This window comes from Rhincodon typus, chromosome 11, assembly GCF_021869965.1.
Source record: "Rhincodon typus isolate 14 chromosome 11, sRhiTyp1.1, whole genome shotgun sequence".
Classification (NCBI taxonomy): Eukaryota; Metazoa; Chordata; class Chondrichthyes; order Orectolobiformes; family Rhincodontidae; genus Rhincodon; species Rhincodon typus.
This window is the reverse complement of record NC_063342.1, coordinates 13,578,321-13,588,095: the sequence shown is the minus strand read 5'-3', so window position 1 is coordinate 13,588,095 and position 9,775 is coordinate 13,578,321. Positions and strand designations below refer to the sequence as shown.

Genomic DNA, 9,775 nt, shown 5'->3' with positions numbered 1-9,775 from the left:
ACCACCACACCCACCACCCTCACCACCACACCCACCACCCTCACCACAACAACTGTTCCTAACATCGCTGTGACCTCTGCGTCCTGTGGTAAGTTGCCTGAGTAATATTTATTATAACAATATATATTATAACAATATATGCTGGCTCCCTCTAATTATAGGACAAATGATTGAGCATCGAACAAAATGTGTTTACATCATGATATTTTGCAGATTACTGCAACTAAATCACAGAAATAAAGCATCACATGGCTCATTCTATGGGTTGGGTGACCAGGTGATGAACAGAATATGCCTGCACGTATTTGTGATTGGTGGGGCGGATGTTTTTAATACTGAAGGCCTTTTGATGTGCATCAATTCATACTCTTCGAAAAAGCCAACTGACTGAAAGATTGAGATCAATAGATAAGAAGTGCAACCTTACTGTTTCATCAGCTGAACTGTTTAGAATTTTCCAGAAAGAAAAGTGATTTATCATCAATTATTACAGGTAGCAAGATTGGATGGTGCACTGAGATTTTACTTGCCAACACTTTCCTTTTGCATTTAAGCAGGATTGTGTGGTGTCCATCATAATGCAGGATGAACATATAGGATTGACCAGTTTGGGATGGCAAGATCATAAGATGTAGGAGCAGAAGTAGGCCATTCAGCCCATTAAGCCTGAACCTCCATTCAATGAGATTGTGGCTGATCTGATAATCCTCAACTTCACCTTCCTACCTTTACCCCATAACCCTTGCTTCCCTTGAAGGTTAAACATCGGTCATCTCAGCCTTGAATATACTTAATAAACCAATCCCAAAAGATTCAGTGCCCTCTGGCAGAAGAAATTCCCTCATATCTGTCTTAAATGATGGATCACATCTTCCTGTGCTTGTATTTTTAACCATATTGAAAAGAACGTTAATTGCAGTCTGCACTTTAAATTATTAAATTAAACTTATTTACTGAGAAGGATGATATTTTAAGTTGATCACAGAATGACAGTGGTGCAGAAGGTGGCCAGAACTGGAATCAATTGGAATCAAGGGGCAAACTCTCCACTGGTTGGAATCATACCTGACACATAGAAAGATGGTCATTGTTGGTGGAGGTCAGTCAATATTTCTGCAGGAGTCCCTCAGGGTAGTGTCCTACACCCAACCATCTTCAGCTGCTTCATCAATGACCTTCCCTCCATCATAAGGTCAGAAGTGGGGATGCTCGCCAATGATTGCACAATGTTCAGCACTATTCATGACTCCTCAGATACTGAAGCAGTCTGTGGTCAAATACAACAAGATCTGGATAATATACAGGCTTTGGCTGACAAATGGCAAGAAACATTCGTACTCATAAAATGCCAGGCAATGATCATCTCCAATAGGAGACAATCTAATCACTGGCCCTTGACATTCAATGGTTTTACCATCACTGAATCCCTCATTATTAACATCCTAGGGACAACCATTGACCAGAAACCCAACTGGACTCACCAAATAACTACAATAGCCATAAGAGCAGCTCAGAGGCTAGGAATACTGTGGTGAGTAACTCACCTCCTGACTCCTCAAAGCCTGTCCACCATCTACAAGGTACAAGTCAGGAGTGTGATGGAATAGTCCACATTTGCCTGGATGGGTGCAGCCCCAACAACACCCAAGAAGCTTGACACCATCCAGGACAAAGCAGCCCACTTGATTGGCACCACATCCACAAGCAGCTACTCCCTCCACCATTGATGCTCAGTAGCTGCAGTGTGTACTATCTACAAGATGCACTGCAGAAATTCACCAAAGATCCTCAGACAGCACCTTCCAAACCAAAGACCATTTCCATCTGGAAGGACAAGGGCAACAGACACATGGGATACCACTGCCTTCAAGTTCCCTTCCAAGCTACTTATCATTCTGACTTTCCCATTCTTTCAGTGTCACAAGGTCAAAATCCTGGAATCCCCTCCCTAAAGGTATTGTTGGTCTACCTGCAGGACGTGGCCTGCAGCGGTTCAAGAAGGCAGCTCAGCACCACCTTCTCAAGGGCAGTAAATGCTGGCCCACCCAGTGATGCCCATATCCCACGAGTGAATTTAAAAACACCTGCCCGCGGCTCTATTGTTAATACCAGTCTCCTGCCCTTTTCCCATATCTGTGCCAGCTTTTTATATCCAAATAACCATTCAATACCAGACCCTAACTACTCAGCTCAACTACGCACTGTGTGAAAAAGACTTTTATTTTCGCATCACCTTTGTTCCGTTTACACATTGCTTTAAATCTATGCCCTATAAGGTGACAGTGAATTTAAGAAAAATGGATTGTTTTGCCTGACAAAGATTAAATGCTGATGTTTCATTTCAGACAATCTTGTGTGTTTTTTTTTGTACAGAGCCACTGAATTTCATTCGTATTAATTTGATATCTGTTCAAAGTGAAGTCATTTCCATTACCTGGGTTGCAAACAATGCAGTCGAGCAGGTGATTTTTATTGTCACAATTATTGAAGTACAGTCGAATACTCAAGTGGAGCGTATGGAAACTCAGGAAAAAGCAGCTGAATTGAGAAACCTCAGGCCTGACGTTGAATATCGCATCATTATTCAAACAACAACATGTGGTCAAATGCAGTCTCTCACACGTACAGTCAGGACAGGTGGGTTTCTCAACGCTTGATGTTGCAATTGCTTACAACGGATAATGATTGCCCTTTATAACGGGTTCCTAAAGCTGGGTACAGAGTACTAGCTCCGGATTTCATTGTTTTAAATCGGGATTAACATTGCTGACAATTAGATGAACAATGCAACATGCAATTCCATTGCAGACTGGGTTTGCTTGAAGTGGGGCAAAGGAATTTTTGACGTTTGTATTCTTTTTTCCTTGGTATTGTTACATGTGAGAATGTTGTAAATTAGAGTGGAAAGTGAAAAGGGTGGAAGTCCTCATTAAAACAACGATGGGTGGGTCGTGGATGATTAACCTTCCTTGTTTTGCATGTTTTTAAGTTCTTTAACTGCAATTAAATCAAGAATATGGAACATTCACACATCATTTATTTAGCTTCAGTTGCAAAACTATGTTTACTCCTTAGACCAGGCCTAGGGATCTTAATATGAATTAAAGCTGCTGTTTTTCCTTAATTGCAGCACCCAGCCAAGGCTAGCCTTGGTTCTGTTGTGGGGGTGGGGGGAAGTCTGGAGGGGTACTAGTAAGGCAGGGTGTGGAGGTGGGGGAGTGGAATATTGATGTTCTGTGGAACTTTCGTCCTGTACAGTGGGGCCACACGTGGTGTCAGATTGCATTCCTTTGAGGAACCAGCACCCTCATCAGCTTCCAAAATGTAAAACTGATTTGTGAAGCAGGACTCCATGGGTGTCGTGCACTAGGGCAGTTGTACAGTGGGTGGAGTAGGGATTGGCGGCACTTTGCAAGTCTGAGCTTGGAACGATGGAAGAGTGGTCCAGTATTGGAACAAATTACTGAAAAAGTCACCATTCAGCATTGTTCAGGTCTTCTTTGTGAATTAGATCCCCACAGTGATCTGCCAGGCCATTGCCCCTTTTGAAATTGGCAGCTGCCGTCACTGTATATAGAACATAGAACAGTCAAGTACAGGAACCAGCCCTTTGGTCCACTGTTTATGCCAGCCATGATGCTATTCTAACCTTACCCCATCTGCCTGCACATGGTCGTAACCCTCTATTCTCTACTTGTTCAAATGTCTGCCTCAATACCTCTTAAACATTGATATTGTATCTGCTTCTACCACCTCCCCTGGGACTGCATTCCAGGCACCTACCATCTTCTATGTAAAAAACTTGCCTCACAAATCTCCTTTAAACTTTCCCCCTCTCACCTTGAACCTGTGGCCCCCTGAGTATTTGACACTTCAACCCTGGCAAAAAGACTCCAACAATCTATCTATGATTTTATACTTTTATCAGGTCGTCCCCTCAGCCTCTGATGCTGTAGTGAAAACAGTCCAAGTTTGTTCAATGTCTCTTTGTTGGTTGAGAGGATATAAGTGGGACAAGTGGCCGGTTTCCAAACAGCTTAGTTGGCTGGATGGCTGGTTTGTGAACAGAGTGATGCTAACAGTGTGGGTTCAATTCCTTCAATAGCTGAGGTTATGGTGAAGGACCCTCCTTCTCAGCCTCTTTCCCCGACTGAGGTGTGGTGACTCTCAGGTTAAAAGACCACCAGTCATCTCTCTCTGATGAAAGAGACAGACCAACCCTATAGTCTGTCAGGACTATAGCACATTTGCTTCATAAGGAGTCTACCTTAGGAACATTAACATACAGATGGATCTGGACGTGCAGGTCCACAGTTCCCTAAAAGTCGCAACAGAAATGGCCAAGGTGATGAAGAAGGCATATGGCATGATTGCCTTCATCAGTTGGGGCATGGAGTACAAGAGTTGGTAAACCATGTTGCAGCGATATAAAACCCTTGTTAGGCCGCATTTAGAGTATTGTGCAGTTTGTTTTTTAGTTTAGTCAGGGCATGATGATCAGCACAGGCTTGGAGGGCTAAAGGGCCTGTTCCTGTGCTGTACTTCTCTTTTGTTCTTTTGAATTAAGACAAAAGAGTGCCACAATACGGTGACAATATTGTGAGGGGAATTGAATACAATGGTGGGGATTCAAATAAAAGCAAAACTCTTGTTTTCCTCCTGAGAGCTAGATGTTGTGGCTGGCATGGTGTCTCACAGTGCCAGGGACCTAGGTTTGATGCCAGCCTCGGATGACTGTGTTGAGTTTGCACATTTATCCTGCGTCTGTGTTTGCTCCCACAGTCCAAAGACGTGCTGGTTAGGTGGATTGGCCGTGCGAAATGCAGGTTTATGGGAATGGGGTAAGTCTGGGTGGGATGTACTTTGGAGAGTTGGTGTAGACTTGATGGGCTGAATGGTCTGCTTCCACACTGTAGGGATTCTATGATTCATGTGGGGAGTATCTTTCCTGTTGTAGAAGAATCTAGAATTAGTGTTGCTGTTTAAAATTAAGGAGCTGGCCATTTGAAATTGAGGTAGAGTAATTTTTTTCTCTCACAGAGTTTCATGAGGCAATGAATGAAACTTTTTAAGGAACAGACGGGTAGATTCTTGATAAACAAGGGGGTAAAAGGCTATCAGAGGGAGGCAAAAATGTGGATGTTATTAAATGGCAGAGCAGACCTGAGGGGCCAAGTGGTCTTCTCCAACTCCGAAGTCTTAAGTTTATATGTTCATATGGATCAAATTTATAATTATGCAAATAGCTTATCTTTCTTTTCAAAGTTGCCATTGTGCTGGAAGTATCAACAAGAATTACAAATGTGCAATTTGACAGAGATCTTGAAGACAAACAAAGCCAGACGTTCAAAGACTTTGAAAGGAATTTCATTGCTGACGTAAGTGATTTCTTCTGTTAGGAGGGAAAAACCACTTTGGGCCCCACCTTTTATTCATGATAAGTTGTTAGCCCATGATTCCATCATCACACAAGGTCATGAACTCTCTCCTTGAAACAGTGGAAGCAGGGTCTGTGTATGTTAAAGGAAGTTGTTGATAGATTCTTTGTAAGCAAGAATGTGAAAGGTCATTGGGATAGGCAGGAATGTGGATTTGTGCTCACAATCAGATCAACCTTCATCTCATAAATGTCAGAGCAGACCTGTGGGATCAAATGGCCTTATCCTGCTTCTTGTTCACATGTTTGTATTCTTATATGATTTTAATATTACCTGTGCAACATTTAGCCACACTGTAATTATCGCTTGTCTACTGAGAGGCCTTACTCTGTGTTTCAGAATCTCTCCTTGAAAATCTTAAGGAAAACTTTCATTTGGAAATCAGCTTGAGGTATTTACCATTTCCAATCCTCTTCCGAACTCCCTGGTATATAGGGAAAATTGTTACCAGCACTCCAATTCTGCTTTATGACCAAAAAACAGCGCCATCGATAATATTGCATTCCCATAGCACTGCACCAAAGGATCCACCTGGATTAAAGTCTTATTAGTGGGACTTTTAATTGTTCACAAGATAAGGGTGTCGCTGGCTAGGCCAGCATTTATTGCCCAGAGGGTAGTTAAGAGTCAACCACATTGCTGTAGGTCTGGAGTCACATGTAGGCCAGACCAGCCCAGGATGGCAGTTTCCTTCCCTAAAGAACATTAATGAGACTACTTTCCAAACAGTTGGCAATGGATTCATGGGTCATCATTAGACTCTTAATTCCAGAAATTTTTTTATTGAATTCAAACTCCACCATCTGCTGTGGCAGCATTCAAACCCAGGTGCCCCAGAACATTACCTGGGTCACTGGGTTAACAGTCCAGCAATAATACCACTAGGCCATCGTCTCCCCACTTAAACTCACAATCATCTCTTCAGATAAAAGAATGTTTCCCACTTGGCCACCACCAATTTGATCAGTGTCTGTGGTGAGAACAGATAGCTTAGCGTTTCAGTTTTCTATTGATGTCAAAGACAGTTTATAATAAAAGAAAACAAAATACTGTGCAAATTCCACAATAGGTGAGATATCTGCTACACCCCACTTATCCTTCTATATCCCCATTTATCTCCCAGCTGGTAAGCATAACAAAATAACATCACAGCACAGTTATTCCGAAGAGTACTTTTCCCACAAAGTAAAGTGCTTTTTAGCCAAGGTTTACAGATTGAGGTCCAGCAAGAAGTCATCCCCGCAAAACAACAGTCATAAAATAATAAAAATATTGGGATGGTAATTCCTTGCTTGAAATCAAACAGCATAATGATATTTTTCAGATTTTTTTCATTCATGGGATGTGGGCATTGTTGGCTAGGCCAGCATTTAAACCCCGAATCTTGTTATCTTCAGAAGTTGTTACCTTCTTGAACCATAGTCGTTTTGGTATAGGCACACCCACAATGATAATGGGGAGGGAAGTCCAGAATTTTGACCCAGCAACACTGACGGAATGGTGATATATGTCCAAGTGAAGATCATGAATGGCTTGGAGGGGGAATTGCAAGCGGTGTTCCCCCTGTATCTGCTGGCCTTGTCCTTCTAAAAGAGAAAGGTTGTGCGTTTGGAAGATGCTGTCAAAGGAAGCTTGGTGAAGTTCTGCATTTCATTCATTTCACTTAAATCATTGTCATCCATGCAGACACTGATAAACTGCAACTAACTCTCTCTCAAAATTTTCTGTCATTTCACACCCTATTATTAATATACTGAAGTTGTATGCCCACAACTGGCTTTGCTTTTGAACCAGTAACTTTGCAACTCTCAGACAAACATGCAATCAGTTGAAACAGAACTAAGAAGTCCTCCAATTTCCTGCATTAGAATTAAGCTGACTGTGGGAAGTGTTGTCTGTGAATCTTCCAACATTAGAAGGCTTTTTGTGATGCTTATATGCTATGGGAATAAAAGAGACATTTACTGGAAATAGATATTTGTCTTCTTTTTCAGCTGGTGCGTGGATTCAATGAAAATTTCAGGGAATTACACGGAAGAGGAAGGCTTAGAATTGAAATTAATTCCATTAGAAGTGGAAGCATACTTGTGAATTTTACAGTTGCAGTGTCAACAAATGTGACTGCCCCTACAGCCACAGTTTCAGATGTGCTCACTACATCCTTAAACACCAGCGAAAGGTTCAACGTGGATCTTCAAAATACAAGTATCACAGGTAAGGAATGCAAATACTAGCCTTTCAACCATTGACTTGATAAAACTTGACAAAATGTCAAGCACCATGTCCTTTTTAAGTTGCAAAAGCCACATGAGAGGGCACCATCTTTCAACCAATCTAAAAATGGAGTGAAAAGTGGCAAGGTGGAGTCATAGTGGATGGAAGCCAAGCTTGGGTTTTGAGATCTTATAGCCATCAATTGAAATGAAGCTAAAACCAAAAACTCTTCAGGTTTGACAAAGAATGAGTTTGAATAGCAGATAGCCCAATTAGACATGATCATAACAGAGTAAATTTGCAGATGGGAGGAGGAAATAAATAGGGCCTGATATGTTTAGTTTTGTTGCCAAAGTTGACATGATTTAGTTGAAAGAGATCTCGTTCAATATGGTGAATAAATGTTGATTGAACCAATTGCCAGAACATCACAACTCAGTTATAGTATATTGGCCAGCTCTGAGGCTTGCCATCGGCTAGAACACGTGGTCAATGGATTAGACTTTAAGTCAGAAGTGTTTTCAAAATATAGGATTTAGGAAACTCTAGTCCATTGAGAATGCTCTGGTATTTAATAGGGTTATAGTTGACCTGGTTGTGATTTCAACTCCACTTTCATGCCTTACCCCTCCTCTCCATTGCTCTTGTTTCTTGGAATTATCACAGCACAGACAGTCCTCTGTGATCACACCATTTCTTTAATTCTGGACATGAACACATCTCCAATTTTGATTGCTTGCTCATTGGCTGACATGGCTTCAATTGCCTGGTTCTTAAGCACTGGCATTCCTTCTCAGACCTTTTTCGTCTCTCTACCATTCTTTCTTTCCTTCAAACCTAGCTATAGACCTATCTTTGATCTCTTGGCGTGACATTTCTTCATGTGGCTCAGCATCAAATTTTGTTTGATCATGCACCTGGAAATTAATTTGTCATTTTCCAATATACCAAAGATATTATGTTGTAATTTGTTGAATCTCCGAAATTTTCAATTTAATGACAGTGCATTTGACCTTACGGAGATATTTTTCAAACTGTGCTTCCTTTTGTTGGAAAACTAAACTGAAACTACCCAGATTTATCTTCTAGTGAATTAAGCAGCCTCAAGTGAGTACAGGGAACATGTCAAAGCTGGATGAAAAGCAAACGCTGAAAGTTATCAAGCAACGGTCAGGTATTTCAGCACTAAGAAGGTTTCAATCATTTTTGTCTGTGTATGTCTTGTTACAGAGAGAGACAGCTGCCAACCAGGGCTCAATGACTGTTCAGGCAATGGAACATGTATAAGACTGAACGCAACTTACACTTGTCAATGCAATGTTGGGTTCAATGACACAAGCCCCAGTACACCAGGAAGGATTTGTGAAGGTACACTATTTCCTAAATTTAACATGATTTGAAACTATCAGTTGAAGTAAATTTTGCTTCTACTGATAGTTTTGATCTATTTCTTGTTTCAGACATTGATGAGTGTCAGACTGGGAACAGCACATGCTCTGCATTAGCTTCCTGTACAAATACTCCAGGGAATTTCACGTGTAGCTGTTTAGCAGGAACAATGGATACCAATCCAGCAAACCCAGGAACACAGTGCGAAGGTAAAGATCTGAAGTATGATTGGTGTGATTGTAAGGAATCTGAAAATGTTTCTAAATGAATCCCCATGATATCAATGTTTATCATTATATCACATCATTGCTATTTAAAACTCCTGTACATATATAAAATAAATGGGTGAATCACTTCTTAAATCAGCAGAATATTGTCAGGAAGAATGTCATAAAGCAATAGGGTGGATTTTTATAGTAGCCCGAACTAATATAATGGGCTATGGTTGTGGCTAGATCATGTGACAATTTCAGTGAGGCCCGTCCCAATATCAGGAGCAATTCAATGCATCTTTTTTGCATTTGCCAAGTTTCTCACTAGGTAGCAGCAAATTGCCAATTGATGGGAATTATTGCTCGGCAATTGCTTTCTTACAGCACAACTTGCCTCAATGATAGAGACAACAAGGTGCAGGGCTGGATGAACACAGCAGGCCAAGCAGCATCATAGGAGCAGAAAGGCTGACGTTTCGGGCCTATTTTCTGATGAAGGGTCTAGGCCCGAAACGTCAGCCT

At 41.4% G+C, this 9,775-nt stretch overlaps 1 protein-coding gene across 1 annotated transcript in view; it reads left to right on the top strand.

Annotated features, from left to right (window-relative positions):
* The first annotated feature begins 6 nt into the window (after positions 1–6).
* The window catches only part of LOC109916637 (protein jagged-2-like), a 23,243-nt gene continuing 13,474 nt past the window's right edge, over positions 7–9,775 (top strand). Inside the window, exons 1-6 of the mRNA XM_048603192.1 lie at positions 7–88; positions 2,374–2,637; positions 5,266–5,378; positions 7,433–7,652; positions 8,883–9,020; positions 9,113–9,250. Coding sequence (XP_048459149.1) covers positions 2,517–2,637; positions 5,266–5,378; positions 7,433–7,652; positions 8,883–9,020; positions 9,113–9,250 — 730 coding nt within the window. The 5' untranslated portion in view covers positions 7–88; positions 2,374–2,516. The remainder of the gene's footprint in view (positions 89–2,373; positions 2,638–5,265; positions 5,379–7,432; positions 7,653–8,882; positions 9,021–9,112; positions 9,251–9,775) is intronic.